The sequence below is a fragment of the Sciurus carolinensis genome, chromosome 8 (assembly GCF_902686445.1).
Source record: "Sciurus carolinensis chromosome 8, mSciCar1.2, whole genome shotgun sequence".
Taxonomy (NCBI): Eukaryota; Metazoa; Chordata; class Mammalia; order Rodentia; family Sciuridae; genus Sciurus; species Sciurus carolinensis.
In genome coordinates, this window is record NC_062220.1 from 58,537,395 (window position 1) to 58,558,369 (window position 20,975).

The 20,975-nt window shown below is 32.0% G+C and overlaps 1 protein-coding gene across 1 annotated transcript in view; it reads left to right on the forward strand.

Moving 5' to 3' along the window:
* The window catches only part of Pclo (piccolo presynaptic cytomatrix protein), a 423,596-nt gene that overhangs the window by 307,297 nt on the left and 95,324 nt on the right, over positions 1-20,975 (forward strand). Inside the window, exons 11-15 of the mRNA XM_047560916.1 lie at positions 9,921-10,029; positions 10,570-10,637; positions 11,794-12,008; positions 17,733-17,783; positions 20,686-20,810. Of these exons, the coding sequence (XP_047416872.1) occupies positions 9,921-10,029; positions 10,570-10,637; positions 11,794-12,008; positions 17,733-17,783; positions 20,686-20,810 (568 nt within the window). The remainder of the gene's footprint in view (positions 1-9,920; positions 10,030-10,569; positions 10,638-11,793; positions 12,009-17,732; positions 17,784-20,685; positions 20,811-20,975) is intronic.

Consider the following 20,975-nt stretch of genomic DNA (forward strand, 5'->3'; position numbering starts at 1 on the left):
TTTGTCATAACATTCCTTTTTTAGAAATATAATTCCATTTTTGCTCATTTATGCATGACTTAAAGTTATATCTCAGTAGTGTAAGAAAAGCTCTATGTATTCAATCTATCAAATAATGTTATGAAATGAAATTTATTTTCTCATGTAAGTTCAGTGGGAATAATGATGATTTGCCACTAATTCATTGTTGTAGGAAATAATTTGCCTCGAATAAAGTGGTGATATTTTATGTTAAACTCTACTGTCTGAGTAGTGGGGTACACTTAAGTAACATTTGAAAATGAACAATTCATAAAATATTGACATCAAAAAAGATTAAGGGCTTAAAGTTATAATCATTAATGATTCAGTAAGAGTACTTAAGACAGAGGGGGCAACAGGTAAGGCAAGAATTTCTCATACACAAATGTGTCATTTCCCTTAGTTTCCTGCGCCCATTCAACTAACTGTGTTATCTCTAGTAATTCATGTTATTAGTTTTGTTTGTTCAGATTAGTTGGTCATGGCAGTATTCAGATTTGGTAGTATGAGTCTATTAATAGCATTTAATTAAAAATAGGTAAAAAGCACACATTCTAGGCAGTTTAACCAAATAAATTGGGAAATCAAAAGAAATTTATAAATTTAGGAACTGTAATCTACTTCAAATGAGATGGTGATATTATGTTACATTTTCTGGAGATCAATAAAAATTATGCTAATAAATCTGTACCCCTTATTCTGACTCATTCAACCACTCTGATTTGGTCTGTTTCAAATAACACATGTAAATCTAAATATAATAAATTATAGCCATAGAGTGGCTTTGTCATTTTTATTAATCCTTCCAGAAAATACTGCACTGGGATATTTGAATATTTTAGTGACCATTATGAGTAGAAACGGAATCCTATCATGATAATCTTCCCTAATTGGCCCACAAACTATGGCTAATTATATTCCCTTATTCAACTTAACTGTGTTTTAAAAGCAAAAGTTTGTAAGTTACACTGGTTTTCTAGAAACATTACTTTTTTCCCCTATAAATCTAATGTAATCAGTTCCAATGTTCCCTTCACCTGTGGGTAGGGAATGTAAGCGAAATTATTATTTGGTGTTTCCTGCCCCACCTGAACTGAGGAAATACCCAATGAGGGTATTACACATTCTGAATTGCTGGGGTCTCAGTCTCTATGCTTTGATCCATGAAATTAAAAGTGCTGTATCAAAGCCAGTACACTTCCTTAAGAGTAACTGGCTCCCTTAACTGTACCCAAGTTTTTAACAAGAGTAGTGAATCCCAGAATCTAATGTCCAACTTTCTAAAGGTGCCTCATAGTGTTTTTCTTTGAGGTAATGCCATCTTCCTTGAACAATATGACAAGCAGAATGACAGTTCCGATTGCTTTGAAAACTCCAACTACATCCCTTTCCTAGGACGGACTCTCTGCCTTCCATTTCTTTAATCATTGCTCTATTATTTCCTCTTCTGGCAGGTAACAGCATAACTTCCTGGAGAAATGTGATATTGGTTTCTTATTTGGGAGAGGGATGAGGAAAAAAGATGAGGAAGCCTGTCCACTTTCATGCATCCATAATTTTTATTGTTACCACCCTAAATATATGCAATAAGAACTTTCTATGTGTTCATTAATATCTTCAATTTTTACATGCCCAGGTCTTCAAAATAATATTGTCATACAGATTATACAATTTGGCCTTATAAATCATTCATATGTTTTGTGCTTAGTTTTGCATTTTTGAACATTGTTTATATTCAGGTGGGCTACCATGTAGGTTTAGATGACATCATTTGAATGTACTTCCCTAATAATTGGTACTAGCATTGGCCTGGGATATAGTTGATTAGAGTTCTGTAGTATGTGGGCAAGACATATCAAGATACATCAACTCTTATTTGCCACCTTTTTAATATTTAGGACAACAAATTTAATTAGAGTATCTGCAAGGATCTTTCTTTATAGCATCAGTCTATGAAGTGGTACCAACTTGTGCTTTTACAACACATTTGATTCGTGTAATCCTCCATCAAGAAATTTTCATTATTAATCATTAATACTGCAAAGTATGTGAGAATCTATTTATTTTACAATTATACTTTTGTGATTAGAGCCAAATCTATAGTAGATCTGTGAGTGCTGAAGCTGTTGATGATAAGTATTTTTCAATATAAGTCAGGCCTAGAAAAGAAGTTTAGGTCAGCTCAGATAGCTCAGATCAGCTCAGACAATTTTGGTATTCTTAGGTTTTTATTTATTTATTTTAAAAATTTTCCTATTCTAAATGTCCTGAGAACTTTTTTATATAAATTAACTTTATTCGAGAATTTTCATATGCATATTAACCCTGCTAATTTTAATTGCTGGTTCTTACCAAAAAAATGTTAGTGAAGGAAGTGGCATGGGAAGTAAATTTCTCAAGATCATAACCCAAATCAACAAATGTTTCAAATGTAGAATTTAATTTCTCCAATTCTGATCAATTTAAAAATATATCCAAAATGTATAATGTTTCTCTGTAGAAATCTTGCCTATATTCCTGCCCAAGGATAGAAATAAATATATTACATTAGCATATATCTTTGCTTAATAATGTTTTTAATTTTCATATTCAATACAAAATATACAGTGGCTTACAAAAAGTAGACAATTACCACAAATCTCCTAGAGATTTTAGATATAGCAAGTTTGATATTACTGATATTTAGGGGAATATGCACTTATTAAATTCACATTAAAATTACCAATGAGTTTAAAATTCTATTATCTTCATACTATGAAAATTGTATTATCACTTATCACTTTTTTTGGTTCTTTTTAGTTATAATGACAATAGAGCATATTTGGACATATTTTTACAAACATGGAGCACATCTTATTCTAAGTAGGATCCCAGGCTTATGGTATACGTGATGAAGAGATTCACTGTGGTATATTTACATATGTACATAGGAAAGTTAGTTCAGATTCATTCCACTGTCTTTCCTACTCCCTTCCTTTCATTCCCCTTTATCTATGAACTTCTGTTCTCCGCCCCGCGTTGTGTGTTAACATCCACATATCAGAGAGAGCATTCAACCTTTGATTTTTGTCTTTAGATCCATCCATTTACTGGCAAATGTCATAAAGTCATTCTTTTTTTATGACTGAGAGTCCATTGTGATGTATCACATATTTTAAAAATATATACTTTAATAGAGTAAAATTTTGATATTTTAATTTTTTATTTTCAAGAATTTTTGATGAAAATTTAATGCAAATAGCTAAAATCAATGAAATGCATTTTAGCTTTATATCAACTTTGGACACTCAATACTTTATTTGGCATGCAAATTTAAACCAAGTTTAGATGCAAACTTAACATTGCATATTCCAAACCCAGAGCTGACAAGCACAGCAATAGCTGGGAGTAAGGGGAAGCTATGTCAGAATAATACCATAGAAACCTTAGGAGCCAGGAAAAATCAAGAACTTGAAAAACTGCCACTAAAAGAGAAGTGAGAGGAAATATGAGGAATGCAAAATAGGTGACCTTATGTGCTTGAGAAATTTATTACATTTGTGAAGAAAAGTTGTAGATAGTAAAAATAATTTATTTTATGTAGATTTGAGGATTCTAAAATAGTCTTTAAATTTCTCATATAAATCCGGAGCTCAAATATTGCCTTTTCTGTTTTTTTGTTTCCCATTCTATCATAGTCCTCTCATTCTCCACATCATGAAACAGAAATAAACTAGTTATGGAGCAACTAGTTAAAAGAGTCAAGGGTGGCAGATTAACCATCTTGCTTGAAGGTACAGCAGCTAGTTAATAACTAAACTAAATGTGAGCACAGTTTGATTATGGTGAAGAGAAAGTTTAAACTGTTAGCAATTAGCAGCAAGGAATTCATAAAATAAACTGCTGATAAATATAATATTTATCCTTCTGAAAATAGTGCATATTCTCTTTACTGAGAAGTGGGCAGGTTTTAATTTTTTATTGCTATATCACACACACACACAAGGACACACACACACAGAGTTGTATGTGAAAACATCATTAAAATAATTGGGTTAAAAATATTTTTTTCCAATTCAGATTCCATTTTCAATAGAACAAAAGTCAGATTATTCTTCTTCCAGTATGTTCCTGGAGGCAGTGTTTTGGTTAATGCAAATTATTCTTATTCAGGACTGTGGTTTGGATTTTCAATGTCTTTTAAAAGTCCGTGTGTTTAAGCCTGGTTCCCTAGAGTGGTGCTTTTGTAAAATGGTGGAACCATCCGAGGCCTTATGAGAGGTCTTGAAGTCATTGTGTTCATGCCCTTGAAGGAAGGAAGTTGAGAGAGCCCTGGTCCTGTCCTCTTTTGCTTTACTCCCAGGTTTGTGATGTAAAAGGTTTTGTTCTACTACATGCTCAGACCTAAAAGAGTGGGACCAATCAATCATGGTCTTGAACTTGGAAAATTGCAAACCAAAATAAACATTTTGTAAGTAAATTATCTCAATTATTTGGTTATAGTGAAAGCTGACTAACATATTGAGGTCATTTGAATTCATAATGTATTCATGTACATCAGGGAAACAGGATACCATGTAAGTGTGTGGCCAGGGAAAGAACAGGAAAATGGAGCCTGATTCAATAAAAGTAGGTCCATTTTTGTATATTTGCACTATTTTAAGTTTTGTTTGAACTACGAGTATCAAGAGTAAACATGATAGCAAAAATAAACACAAAAATAACAAAATTATTATATTAGCTCTTCAGTGAGATACTTCCAAACCTTTGGATTTCATAGTTACAGATGAATTTCCTCAAATAAACACACCAGGGTTTTTAGTATCTTATCATCACTGCAAGTATCTGCTTGTCCTATAAGTAGGACACTGTTCAATCACCATTTTTCCCCATTTGCTAAATATTCCCTTCCTCCTATTTTCATAGCCCTTTCTTTCTTCTATGCTTCCTTTTTCTTTCTTTTTTATGCTACTATATAAATGGTCAAGATTGTAAATTATAAAAAGTATATTTGTCAAAATAGAATAAAATTTATCTATATATTTCTCATATATTAACATAGCCTAACATAAAAGTGAATGAGTAATTAGTATAACTGATGTAAATAATGTGTTGGACCCCTGAAGTTACAAAAATATTGTATACACACACACATAAATTCTACATAAATGTGTGTGTGTGTATGTGTGTTTGTATTCAATATTTGAGTTTATTTAAGTTTAGACTTCTCACTTCTGTTTTGGACCCCTGCATACATCAAATCCTCATTTTGTAGCACGCCATCCTTATTGGTTCATGCTAGCTTCCATCCTGTGTGTATTTGTCATTTATTCATTCATTTTCTCTTATTTTCTTCTCCAATTCCCTTCTTCCCTTCTTGGGCAACTATTATAATTTTTGTGATGCCTGCTATTTATTTGTAAAATATATACTGTAATTTTATATGCATATCATTGAATCTACCTAAATGGCATTACTCTATAGACCAGATCCTGTTTCTCACTTGTTTTTACCTGCCAAAGGTTTTAAGATGGATTCACCTTCTGGTGTCAACACTAGTTGTGTTCTTTTTCTTCCAGCTTCTGCCAAGTATTTCCATCGTTAACATTCCTACACTCTCCATGCCCAATTTTCCTAATTCCACAGATACTCATGAAGGGAATGTCTGGTTATTTGTGTGTTTAATTTCACTAGTTTCTGCCAGATTGCTTTCTGAAACAGTTGCATTCTTTAATCTCATTAGGATAATTACACCTTTAATAAACAAGCTTTTTTGCGTCACATCCTAGTCATAGTATTCTCACATCACAGTGGGAATAAGCTGGAGCACACCATCTAGCAAGTATGACCTCCCGTGAAGAGGTCAGGGTCTCCTGATCCCATATCCATTCAACGCATGGCATTTTCTGGCTTTCATGCCTTTTTCAATCTGATGAGTTAGGTAATATTGCATTCTTATTTTAATTTGCACTTCCTAATCGCTAATGAATCTATATGTTTCTTGATTTACCTACAACAGTTTTGGACTTGCTCCTCTGTTAATGTACCTTTATTTTACTAATTGCCAAGTTATTTCTATTGTTTTTCTAATATGATCTTTTTATTTTTATAACAAATATTAGACATAAAAGTAACATGCTAGGTGCTGGAAAAATACATGTGGAAAGAAAAAAAGAGCTTCGGCATAAGCTTTGAGTCAGAAGCTTTGGTGTGATATATGTTTGAATATACATTAACCCGTAAGATTTTGACTGTTAACTAAATAATTGTAACCACAGGTGTTTTAATGTAATGGTAAATATTAAACAAATCAAATGGTAAAATAACATGAAATTATGTATCATAAAGTTAAGACTGGCTTTAACCGGTTTGAGGAACATTCAAAATTAATCTGGAATTATGAAGACATATACAAGAGAATTGTTTTAAAGTTCTAGAATTACCTAATAATTGTCTTTTTCTTTTTACTGTTTTGTGACATATTAGGTTTGAGATTTTGAGCAGCAAATTCTGTCCCCATTATGTCTTAATGTTCCTACTGGAAGCTGCTACAATAGTTATCATCTGTTTGTTCATTTGCAAACCTGAAAAACTGTTCACTATACATCTTGATATAAGAAAAATGTGAATGTTTGCTCACAATAATAAATAATCATTATTCATATGCATACTATCTTCTAGGAAGTCTTTCTAAAACAATATGTAAAGTATTTTAAGATTGAAAAGCATTCAAATTTATTAAATGATAAAACATAACTGAATTTTCACAGAGTATGATTTTCAAAAAAATTTTTCATGCATTTTAAATTATAGGATTTTTACAATTAACAAATATATTTCAAGTATTTTGAAGTCAAGTAGTGTAATGCCTCCTACTTTGTTCTTTTTGCTCAAGGTGACCTTAACAATTCAGTTTGTGTGTGTGTGTGTGTGTGTGTGTGTGTGTGTGTGTGTGGTTTCACATAAATTTTAGAATTTTTTTTCTAGTTCTGTGAAGAATGTTGTTCCTATTTTGATAGGGACTGCCTCGAATCTATACATTTCTGTGGATAGTATAACATTATAACAATATTGATTTCTTAAACCATGAGCTTGAAATTTCTTTCCATTATTCTTTTGTATTCTCTTCAAATTCTTTTATAAATGTTTTATAACTTTCATTCTAGAAGTCTTTCTCTTCTTTGGGTAAATTTATTAATAGGTTATTTTTGTAGCTATAGTAAATGGAATTGCTTTCTTGATTTCTGTTTCAGATAATTCACTTCTGGCATATAGCACTACTACTGATTTTATATGTTGCTTTTGTATCCTGCAACTTTGCTGAATTTATTTCTTAGTCCTAATAGTTTTTTGGTGAAGTTTGTGGGTCTTTCTATATATAAGAACATATCACCTGTGAACAGTAAGAATTTGATTTCCTCTTTTCCAACTTGGATATCTTTTATTTCTGTCTTGCTCTGGCTAGGATTCCGTGTTGAATACAAGTGGAGAAAGTGAATATCCTTGTCTAGTTCCAGATCTTAGAGAACTTTCAGCTTTTCCCCATTGGTGTAATGTTAGCTATTGGCTTAACAAGAGTGATCTTTATTATGATGTGTCCCTGGTTTCTTCTTTGTTTGTATCATGAAGGGATAATAAATATTTTTAAAAATGCATTTTCTCTTCCACTGAGATGATTATACAATTTTTGTCCTTCCTTTTGTGGATGTGATTTATCAAGTGTATCTTTTTCTGTAGTTTTTTTTTTTTTTTTCTCAATTGAAGGGCCGGGATTTGAACCGCGGTCCTTGCGCATGCTAAGCGAGCGCTCTCCAAATGGAGCTATTTCTTCAGCTCCTCAAGTGTATCTTTTTAAAGTTACATATTTAATTCTCACAACTCCTAAAATCATTTTCTGAAATGAATAAAGGGTGATTTCTATTTTTCCATTTACTATTTAGTATGGTTCTCATAGGATTTGTAGGAAGTTCAACAATGGAAAGGGAAAGAATTAGATAACTGTTCCAGTTGTCACCTTTCCTGTAGGATTTCATCATGGGCACGAAACCAAGATTAAAAAAAAAAAAACAAAAAAAAAAACTTGACAATCTTTTGAACTGCAGTATTGTACCAACTCTGGGGACAAACTGAGTTCAACTGGCCTATTGTGAGACAGAGCAGATCAAGTAGTTCATGGTCCCAGATACATATCCAAGCCAGACCCCAATTATCTATAATTTTTTGACAATACTGAAAGAAATATATTGTTTATTAACAGTACTAGATAATTTTTCTTTCTATGACTAGATGCATTTTTTTTCATTTCACTGAATAATCATGTTTTATCAATTTGCTCTTCATTTCAAGATATAAAGAAACAGGTAAATTCAACAGGAAAAGAATGAAGATATGTGATTATTTCTTTCAATAAAATACACTCCTGCAGAAATGTGACAATGCAATTTCTGAATTATAACAGCATTAATTTGTTTCAATTCAGAATCATCTGTTTTTAAATGTACTTTTTGTCCTGACTTTTAAAAAGTGCTTTGCTTTCCTCTCTCAGTGTGTCATGTTTTTCTTTAGAGGGTTTGTCACTGTCTTTTACATAATTTTCTCATTTTATGTGTGCAACAGCCTTGGATTATTGAAATAAACCTAAGGCCCATCTGAAGATAAAGTTTTCTTGGAGTAAGTTATAGAAAAGTCATTGTGTTTGTGTTACTGTGAGCCTTTTTATGGACTTCTTTTGGTATTTCATTGGAGTGGAAAAGCATTTCTCTTACTTGATTGCAACTTATAATATGCTTTCTGTGAATGTATATCATAATCTTTAAAACTTTTAAAGACACATATTTAGAATTTTCCATTAAAGCCAATGGTGAACAACATGGAAAAGGGCAAAGCTCATTAAGAACCTAATAAATAAAATTATTATTTTATTTAGATTATGGCATACATACGTTTTTCTCAGGTGAAGCTGATTAACATTCTCAAATATTTCAGCACTGAGTGGGATGATTTATCTTTGTATATCCAGCTCACATAGCCACATATTAGTTCCATGTGAGTCATGCCAAATGTGTACCCTAAATTATTTTGGCAGTTCATATAGAATGGACCGAAGAAACTAGGTGTAAAATGTTTAAATATCAATTATGTGTTAACTTTTTTTCCTTTTTTTGTTTAGCATTATCTTTTAGGTAAAAAGGAAAAATGAAATGCCCTGGCCAGACAAGGCCAGCTACAAAATTTATGAGATTCTTTGCAAAATAAAAATGTGGGTTGTTTGTTCACACATTATCTAACATTTTTGAGATGGCAACAGCCTCAAGTATGGAGCCATTCTGAGCACAGGGCCTTCACTGTACAAGTCACAGACCCACATGGCTGCCCTTCCTATGATGTTCCTGCTACTGTATTCAGGAATATCTGACATGCAGCAAAGAACAAGATACAAAGTAAAATCTGTTTTACCTGGAAAAGGCAAGATACAACAGTTTCTGGAGAGAGTTTAACAAGAAAATCTTGATGACTTTTTTCTGCCACTCTCATTCCATGATAGAATATGAAAGTTTATACTTTTCTAGTAGCTTGCTCCCCAAAGCAAATTATATTGATTGTTTTCTAAACAGAGTTTGTCTAAGCAATATATATTCAATAATGTTTTCTTGATAGCAGTGTGAACATTATGCATGTGTTTGCTAACATTTATAAGTCTTCTAGAGCAAAATTTTGCATGTTGTATTAAGTGTATTTTATGTTCTCAGGTAAGTTTATGAAATCAAAATACAGAAAGTTCCAGAGAACTTTGAAAGTATGTTCTCTGAAATGGTGTGCTGAGTTGACTTTTAAATACAAAGAAATGTCTTCTATGCCCTGTGGACCCAGACTGCAGATAGCATACCTGTTTGATTTTATACTCAAATTTGTCTTTTTAGGGATGCAAGTATTGGAATGGAATGGAATTTCCTTAACTTCCAAAACATATGAAGAAGTACAGAGTATCATTAGTCAGCAAAGTGGGGAAGCAGAAATATGTGTAAGACTGTGAGTTTTTCCCCATCTTTCTGTTTCCATTTTTTGGCTATTCATGGCTCTTTTAATTTATAATTGTTAAGGTGGAACCTTTGCCAGTCAGCAAGATTTTCAGTAATTAGAAAATAAGTGAAAACAAAGTTCATAGATTTCCTGTGTTCAGAGTTCAAGTCTAAAGCATAAACAGAATTCAGCTAATTTAGTTTCTGATTATGTCAATAGCTCTCCCCTTTCATGCTTTTATTGAAACATGCTTCATTTTTAAAAAAGCCTGAACCCATTAAGATTTCATGGATGTGTGTTGTATCTCAAATGAACTTACATTTAATCCATAAAGATTTCACCTTAAATAATCATTTTTATCAGCTCTGACTTTTAACAGCATTGCAAATATATATTGGTTTAGAAGGGTGAGCATGCTTTGAAGTTGCTTTATGTCATTAACCACTTCTCATTTATCTACTGAAAAAAAAAATCAGGGTAGTTGGAAAAAAATGCACTTTGTCTCAGGCTTCCTCCATTTCTTTCTTAATGTTTTGTCTTAATTTTTAGGGATCTCAATATGCTATCAGATTCAGAAAATCCTCAGCACCTGGAACTTCACGAACCACCAAGAGCTGGTAGGTAGAAGTAATCTACTTTTAACTATAGATAAGGATGTAGATGCAGAAGCAGTTGTAGAGGAAAATGTAGCTGTAGATGAAGAAATGAAAAGATATTGACAAAGTTATTGATTTCTATTTAAATTTTAACAAAATCAAAAGCATTATAGTGATGTTTTTAACATTCTGGGGAAGCACATGTTTGCATGTTAGACTCATTTAGTAAGAAATTCATATGAAGTCCTTGCTGTGTGAGTCCACATTTTTAATTCTTTAAATTCATTTTGTGAAAGTAATCCATAGAGCCATTTTCTTTTGATCTTATATAATTTTTAGTTAAAAACTTCCTTTTGAGCTTATATAATTTTTAGTTAATATTTATTTTTCTTATTTTTTGGTTTGGTTTGGTTTAGTTTGGTGGTGTTGAGGATTGAACCCATAGTCTTAGGCATGCTAGGATGCTAGGCAAGTGCTCTATCACTGAGCTACACTGCCAGCCCTATAACTGGCATTCGAAACACTAATTCCTGATCCTTTTGGTTGCTTTTTATAATAAATAAAAACCAACGTGTAATTGCATAAGTAGATGGTGTAAGACTTAACTCTTTCTTAGATAACAAATATAATCTACACATTTATTAGATCAATTGTAAGACTAAAAGTATCACTTTTTCCTTTAACTTTTATCAAGTACTTCCTAGGATTAAAGTGACAATTCTAAAATCTGGGTTGCTGCACTAAACAGACCAAGTTCTATAGGAATTTTAACAAATTTATTAATGTAAGTATTCTCTGTGAAATTTTCCCCTTAAAAAGAAAGACATATGTAAGATTTGGAGAAGGAAAAGTATCTGATCACACAAATGAGTTGCACTGGATAAAATATCATTGTCATTCATGCATTTTTTTACATGAAACATTAAAAACATTTCTCTGAAGAGAATTGGAACTTCTATGTTCCTCTGTAATCCAGCATGCTGTCACTCTTTTCTGGGCCCTCCAGACTTCCTCAAAAATTAATCCAGACAACTGCAATTAAGTTCTTTAATTTTGAAACCTTAGCTTAGTTAATGAGTAATAGTTTGCTTTTTGTCACATAGGATTCCAATAAGTCCCATGGAATTAAGTGCCAGTGAAACAGAGAAGTATGTAAAGGCTTTTCATTGTTTTGTAGTGGACAAAGCGAAATCCCCAGGGGTTGATCCCAAACAACTGGCAGCAGAGCTCCAAAAGGTTTCGCTACAGCAGTCACCCCTGGTCCTGTCCTCAGTGGTTGAGAAGGGATCTCATGCTCATTCCGGTCCCACATCAGCAGGATCCAGTTCTGTTCCCAGCCCTGGGCAGCCTGGGTCACCCTCAGTGAGCAAAAAGAAGCACAGCAGTAGCAAGGTGAGAAGTGTTGGGTATAACTTCCAAGTCACTTGTTCTGAGCTCTTCACTCAGTCCAGGGGACAGGAAATAAAATATCATTTTCTAAAATGTTTTTTTTGTGATATCTTATTTCCTAACAATTTACTGAAACAAAACATTCTTTCCTCTTCTGAATGTATAACTGATCAAGATGCATCAAGATGATGCATGTCCACATCTCTTGTAGTGCTTATCATGAGGAATTTGAAAAATGTGCCCGATGTTTCATATCTTCTGATTATTTTTCTTTGTTGTTGCATGAATCTGAGCTTCTTTGTGTAGAAGACATTGGCTTTGCATCTTTTCTGGAAAGAAAAGTGAAACATTACATGAGATGTATAATTTAAGTAAAAAGCAAAAAAAAAAAAAAAAAATAGAGATAAGGAAAATTTAGGATAATAAGAAACAAGGAAAACCTGTAACATACTGTCACCATTTTGAATTTTATGCACATTTACACACTAATCAATTTTTTCTTAATGTACATCTTCATTTGAAACAAATACTTCTAATACCATTGTTTTAAAATTGTAGGGAATTAAAAGGGACCGCAAAATTAATTTTTTACTCTTATAAAAGCAGATGACAATGAAGACAATTTGTAAATTATCTGATTGTGTCACTCTCTTATTTAAAAGACATCCCTTCTACTTGGAATATCCTCTGCCCCATTTCCTTCTATGGCCATATTCTACTTGTTTTGAAAGGACTGAGTCAAATGGTTTTCCTTGGGAGAATATCATAGTAAGCACAATGTTGTCAAATCTTTACTAATATCCTTGCAGTAAAAACTGTATTTATTTAGGGTTTCCAACCTATTCCCATTTCCACAGATACTTTTTAATGCCACATCTCTATACCCAAGATGCAAAGATGGGAAAATCCCTCCATAGCATGTGGAATTGTTCTTGAAGAATGTTCCCAGTCTAGCAGCATCAGAACCATCTGGGAACTTGTTAGAAGTGCAAAATTTTGACCCCAACCCCTGTCTACTATATCAGAAACAGGAAATGGAATCTAGCCACTTGGGTTTTAGTAAGTTCTCCAAGTGGGTTTGATGCCCCTTGAACTTTGAGAAGTGCTGACCTAATTACTGGTTATGAATCATTTTTCAAATTCAGTGAAGGTATATAGTTGAAAGTCACTGAGAAGTAGAGTGAGGACTCCTTGAGAATGGGTTAAGAAAGCTGATGTTTAATGAACTGACTTTGGTAACAGGGAAAAGAGACCAACATTCCAAGCAGAAAGTGCAGCATGAAGAAAATCTCACAGATAGAAAGTTGCCTACATAGGTGTACAAAATCTAGAGGGGTAAGAAAGTAGAAGCCCAGACAGTCAAAAATTGGAGAATATTATAGGTTGTGCCTAACCTTTCCACTACCATTTGCAGGTAATAAAGGGTCAGTGATGGGGTTTAGGCAAAAATAATATGAAGACCAGAAATCTTCACATACTGTGGTCTTTCCCCAATACCAGAAGATACCCTTCCTTCCTCCCTCCAAAGTGCCAAATGTTTTATTTATCTTTTAAGACAATGTATATCTTAATTATAATTACTTGTTTGCTTGTTTAAACCTCCCAGTGGTTACAATCTCTGCAAGAACTAAGAGCCACTTCTTATTTTAACTTATAGCCCCTTAAGCTCATAGTTGAGTGACTTGCACAGAACAATAGCAAAATAAATAAATATTTGTGAATGAAAGCATCAGTGGTCATTTGTGAACCTCAGTATTATGAGAGAACAAAGTTGACTTATTGTAATATTTGAACATCTTAGGTAATGACTAAAAGATGAAAACAGTTGTGTTAGAACAACATTAAGGAAATTATAATGAGAGATTTTCTGACATTCTTTTCTATGTCAAGAATGTGGGTCTCTGTAGTGTTATAGTGTTTTTGCTAAAATGCTATTAGAGTGCTACACCATTTAATAAAGTAGCTGCTAGCCACATGTGACTAGTCCTAATGAGAGCTGCTCTCTATATAAATTCCAGGTGATAGATATTTCAAAGACAGTATGAAAAAAGGGAACATAAAATATTTCATTACAATTTTATGTTAATATGTTAAATGTAATATTTGAATGAATGCAGTTACATAAAATGTTATTGAAATTATCTCAATGTATATTTTTTTATTTTTAGTATGAATACTAGAATATTTTAAATTATTTATGTGGCTCACAGTGAAATCTATTGGATGATGCTTGCATGGATACTAGTCAACTCTATTGATAGTAACTTTAATCAAATCTGATTATTTTGGATATATATATATTCTTAAATGGAAAACTGTAGTCAGTATATGTTACCACTATTGAAGAGAGGGACTATTACCTCTCCATCTTTTTTTAACATTTAGCAAATGTAGAATTTATTGAAACATTTTTGCTGAGTGAATGAAAGAATAAATAAACAAATTTAATGATGTTTTGACCCATTAACATGTAGTATGCATAAAAGGCAATACTTTGTTCCCCAAATCCTGCAGTTTAAAAAAATCATGTTGTAATTATAAAAACATCAAGTGATAATCTGAAGCTTGTATATCCCTAACTCAGGTAACAATATATCCAAATATAGCATATGTTCCTAAGATAATTTTAAGAATCATAGTTTTAACTTCTTTTTGTTTCATTTGGTATGAGACTAATTAAATATTAAATTATAAAGTCTATTGATGTAATAAAATACAATAGAAGTAAAATATGCAAATAATAATTAGCATAATTTTATATGTAGACAGCACATCTATTAAGCATTTTATTATTCTATGCTTTTGATTGATATTAACATATGTATCTATTTATGATGTACATTGTGATCATTTGATTCAAGTATATCCTGGGTAATGATCAAGTTAGGGTAATTAACATATCATCATCTTAAAATTTTATCATTTCTTTTTGGTGGGTACATTTAGAATTCTGTCTTTTAAATGTTATTTATTGCAATATTCTTAATTATATTCACCCTCCTATGCCATAGAACACTAGAGCTTATTCTTCCTGTTCAGCTGTAACATTGTGCACATGTACTAATCACTCCCCTTTCCCCTCACCCCATCTTCCCACATCTCTGATAACCATCATTCTAATCTTAACTTCTATGAGGTCAACATTTTTAGATCCATATATGAGTGTGATCATTTAGTACTTGTCTTCTGTTCATGGCTTACTTGATTGACAAAATGATCTCCAGTTCTATCCATGTTATCACAAATTACAGGATTTCATTCTTTCTTTAAGGCTGAATATCATTCCATTGTGTGGATATACCACATTTTCTTTATCCACTTATCAGCTGATGGATACTTAGCTTAACACTGCCATATTTTGTCTATTGTGAATAATATTACAATAAACATGAGTGCAGATGTCTCTTCTACACACTGACTTCCTTTCCTTTGATATATAAAGTACTGAGATTGCTGAATTATGTGGTAGTTCTACATTTTAATTTTGAGGAATCTCCATATTGTTTTTCATAATGGCTGTACTAACTCTGCTTTCCCATCAAGGTGCATGAGATTTGCTTTTCTCTACATCCTCACCAGCACATATTATCTCTATTCTTTTTGATAATAGTCATTCTGACTTAGTGAGATTGTGATTTTGATCTGCATTTTCATGATGATTATTGATATTGAACACTTTTTCATGTTCCTGGCCATATGTTTATCTTCTTTTGAGAAATGTTTATTTAGGTCTGTTGATAATTCTTTAAATCAGGTTATTTGGTTTTTCATTATTGAGATTTTAAAGCTCCATTTATATTCTTGATATTAATCCCCTATTAGATGTATAGCTTGCAGATATTCTCTTTTCTGTAGATTATCTCTTTGTTCTGCTGATTTTTCCCTTTGCTCTGCATTTTAATTTAATTTCATTTGTCAGTTTTTGCTTTTATAGTTGTGTCCAATAGATATTGGTCTTTTATTCTCCATAATTTAAAGTATCCCACAGTATTCATAGAAGAACCCTAGGACAACTAAAAATGACCTATTAGTTTATTCTGCTCACTAAATAAAATCATATTTCCATGATCATATGTCAAATGAAGTACAGTTCTCAAAGAAAAATCAAATGAAACAATTTATCAGTAACCATTTTTTTAGTTTTGCATGGAACCCTAGAATGGGGGATTCTTATTCAGTCATTCACCGACTATATGTTAAGACACAAGAATTTCTTTGTCCTATGAATCTGCAAACACTTTTATTCTAATATTTTGAGATGTATAATGCATTGTTATAAACTGTAATCACCCTATTGTGTCATAGAGCACTAAAACTTATTTCTCTTTGTTTTACTGTAGTTTGGTTCTGCTATTTAATCTCCCTCCCCCTCTTCTCTTTCTAGCCTCTATTGAATACTCTTCTTTTCTCTACTACTATGAGATCAACTTTTCTGTTTTCTGTATGTGAATGAAAACATGCAGCATTAGTTTTTCTGTGCCCCATTAAATGATAATTACCTTGATTCTAGCATTATACATTGTATAATGTTTATTTATCAAATGTTTACCAAACTGCCACTGTATCCTGTGACTATGTAAATTGTGTCAACTGAAAACTTTAAAAAGTAAAACAAAAAAAACATAATTTTTAATTTTTAAAAGGTACAAGATACCTGGTTTGAAGAAACTCCAAATCTTTGATTACAACATAAATAGTTACAGGAATTTGTATGGACCATTTTTTTCTCAATATTTAGTTGTCTTTTTTATTGAAACAGAAAGATAATTATTAAATAAATGTAAATGTTTGATAACAGTTTATCCTTTGAAGCCAGGGCACAGTTTGAGTTATAATAACTCTACTTTTTAAAAAAATAAACTAGTTGAACTAATGAAGGATATGTGGCTTAGAAGATTTAACCCTCACCCTCATAACTTTATCAGTGATGACATGAATGTTATTCTTCTGTTATTTCATAAAACAAAACTTGGAATAAAGCTATCTTCTTTTGACTTCCCTCATTTCTAAAATAAATATATAAGTAAAAAGATTTACTTCTGTAAATCTCTCCTCTATATTGATACCACATTGCCTGAAATTCTATTATAGATTTAGGGCTGGAAATATCCTACTTCCTGCAAATGTAACAAGTCAACAAGGGGTCATGAAGAGCAGCATGAATTGCTTTCCTGAGGCCATTTTTAAGGTTTACTTGTAAAAGAAATTATCAAATCGATGAGAATTTATCTGTAATGGATAGAACTTTAATTAAGCATCATCTACTAATAGAAAGTGACCACTTGGATGCTTTACTCTGGAAGAGAGCAGGAAGAAGCTGAGCACCCAGCATAGTACAAGAAAGAACTTTTCTTATTAAAATGTCTGTGCTCCTAGTCAGGTCTTGTGTAAAAACTATATAGATCTTTAAATCCTCTAAATACTTTAACGAAGTACTTTATACCAAAAGTGTTCATTTTCCTAAGTAATTGAAAATGCTGCTGGTATAAAATTACAGCTTCAAAACAGTCCTGGCAAAATGAAAAATAGATTTATGTATCTATTAAATTGAACTTGTATTGAGAAATATAAGTAGACCCTGTTATTCTGAAGAAACCAAATGAATGAAATATATTTTCCAGGCAGTGTGCTCTGACCAAATAGAAATTAATTTCAGAATAAACTTGAAATGATAAACTCTATGAATAATTTATCTCTCAAAATAATGTATGGTCTTTAATATTGCAGCCTACTGATGCAACAAAGGTTGTCTCTCATCCAATTACGGGAGAAATTCAGGTATGAAAGTTTTTAAATAGTTGTCATTCCACCATATTTTTTGACCATTTTTGCCACTGGTCTATTGAAACTGTAAATATTTTAGAATATTTCTTTTTCCATAACACATTCAGAACTATGTAGGAAAAATAAAATTTTATAACATAGTATATTAATATAAATTATGCTTTATGAGATCTAATCATAGCTTTGGAATTCTTTACTTTGAAATCTAATGGCAGTATCAATATTTTTTGTGCTTCTGTTAACTGTATACTTCTGAATGTGTTTCAACTCTAACATATTTTCCCAGAAACCCAATGGTTTGTCTTTAAGAGTATTATGAATCTAATTCTGTCCTTTTTTTATCCTTATAATCAATAATTGCTAAACAATTGCTGAATGATTATTATAGAGAAGAAGCATTTTTCATACTGTAGGTCAAAATGACTTTGTCAATTATGAAATCAATTGAAATACTTTTGACTAGGAAAATAGAACAAAAATAGTATAGATCACTATCATTTTAAGATATCTGAGTGTGTTTCTGTATTTGCATATTGTATTGTAAAAATGTATTTCTTAGGGTGGTTCATAGTAAAAAATATTAGAAAAACTCTGCTTTAAGTGATAACAAATAATTGAAGATGATAAGAAAGGACACAAAGAAAGAATTATCACAATAAATTAACTGTTTGAAAATAGTGTCAGATAAGGAAAAGAAACCATCTTAGCTCTGTGTCCAGCAAAATTTCCTCCTCCTCTAGAGGAAATTTTCATAAACACCTTCACAAAGGATAACAAAGATTTGGCCTAACTTGAGGATAAGCATAGTGAAGTGGGGGGAAGAGTATTCTTGGAAGAAAAAGGGGTATAAGTGAAGGCATGCTATTCAGAAAGTGAAGGAAAGAGATCAGCTGTGAGAGATAAGTTCTAAATTAAAAAGAACTTGGACATAGCATAGGGATATTAATTGCTACCTAGTGTTGTACAATGACTAAGTATTTGCAGTGAGAGACTAATACAAAGTAATAAAAATCCATATGATAGTAACTACAAAAAATACTGTAAAAGGGAGGACTTGAAGACCAAAAATATCAATTAAGCAATTATCTAGGCACATATAAATCAAAGCAAAAGTGGGGTGAGAGTGTAAAAAGGGAGAAGTGCAGAATGTGGGCACCTTTCTTAGAAGGAAGTAGCTGAATGGAGCCGGATTTTTTGTGTATTCCAGATCTTGCTATCTCTGCTGTTTCCCCACTTCTAGGGGGCCCGTATTTCATTTATCTTTCATCAGTTCACATCCAATACTTCTTCTTTTATTTGTCATTCCCTTTTATTCTGTAGGTAAAATTTGTCCTAACAATATTATTCTTAACACTTAGGATATTTTCTCAGGGCAGTAATTTCAGTTTTGTTTTGTTTTTTTCTTTAAGCAAAACCTAATTACAAATGGAATTTTATGTAGAAAGCCAGATCATGAATCTACAAGCATTGGAGCTGTGTGGCTGTTAGTCAGTGGCAGTATCCTCTTCTGTCTCAGAATTGAGCCCTGAACATCTCTATATGTTCTCTGAGACCATGGTAGCACATTTTGAAATGCACTCTCTTGGGGTAGACTGCAAGTTTGCATTTCAATAAGGAATGTCTTTGACACTTTATAAAAGTGAACTCCAGGTCAGGCAGAAAAAGGAGAGCACAGGAAACACTTCTCCCTAAGATTTGGGAGCTGTTCTAAATTTCAGGGAAATAAATGGCAGATAATTTCCTATTCTATGTTTCAGTACCACATTATGATACAAAGTTTACACTTCCCATTTCTCTTCCTTAGGGTACACTGCTTTATTATTCACATGGCTTTTATGATGATCATAGAGACTCTAGGCTTTTCTGGATTGAGTCAGGCAATTAAAGATTCATTTTCTGCCAGGAAACTTAACTAGACTGAAGTCATGCTAAAATGAAGATTTATTTCAATTTTGAAGTTTCAGATGCTGATTTAACTTACTTAGTTGTCCCATTTTCAATATAAATCTGCATATCTATTTTGTATAGATTATAAGAAAATGTTACTATTTTTATTTATAGATCTTCCCTTTGAATATAGGTCTTTCTGTCTATTTAATAAACAAAAGGAACATCAAAAAGAACTAAGGCTTATTTTAAATGATGCCAAAAGAATCCTTTAATTATGAAAAAGAAAAATGAGTTAGCTCAATTATAATGGATTATGTAAGCTTCTCAAATATTTGTTTGAATTATAACTCTTTTACTATATAATGACAATGTGCCACAGCCACTAAGCATCTTTGAGATCACTACTTTTTTTTCTTCTTCAGCTTCTAAAATTAAACAAGATTATATTATCCCAGTCTCTCACTCTAAAATAAAAGTGGGCAAAAAAAAAAAAAAAGAGAAGCTATAGGTTTGACATCCATGCATGCAAAGGAGGAGGCAGTAAAATCTACACATTCTTAAATATTCTTACATCTCAGTATCACATTATGTAACATACATGAAATGCAAATAGCATTTTATAATAAATTTACCATTTAATTTAGTTTCTGAATCCTGGTAATTGTAGTTATGAATAGTAGCAACATGTAGTATTTTCTTCAGAGTAGAAATTTAGTGGAAAAATATAATTTGCATTTGTTGTATTACTTTCCTTCTAATGAACTTCACATAGGCCAGGACTTTTCACTGCAAAAGGAATGAACAGCATGTTTACTAGAAATTAAAATGTGCCTGGGAATGCCCAATTAAATTAGACCATAAGTGGTCTGTTTAGTTTCAAATCAAATGGAAATGAGGGTTGATGCTTCTTATTTATAAGATTAAAAAAAACACACTGGTAGAATACTGAGTGATAATATATTACATGTTTAAATAAATTAATGGACTATTTTGCTGTCCCCTAAAGCTTCAAATCAACTACGACCTTGGAAATCTCATAATACATATTCTCCAAGCAAGAAACCTAGTCCCTCGAGACAACAATGGCTATTCTGACCCTTTTGTTAAAGTCTACCTTCTTCCAGGGCGAGGGTAAGTGAAGCAGCAATGTCTTTGAAGTACAAGAGCCCAGGATTTAAAATCTCTCATTTCCAAAACCTCACCTTAATGTAGTGCCCTTTCTTTAATTTTGTCTATATGATACAATTTTAAAATTTCTAATTAGTAGATAAGGTGAAATTAAAAATTAATAATTAA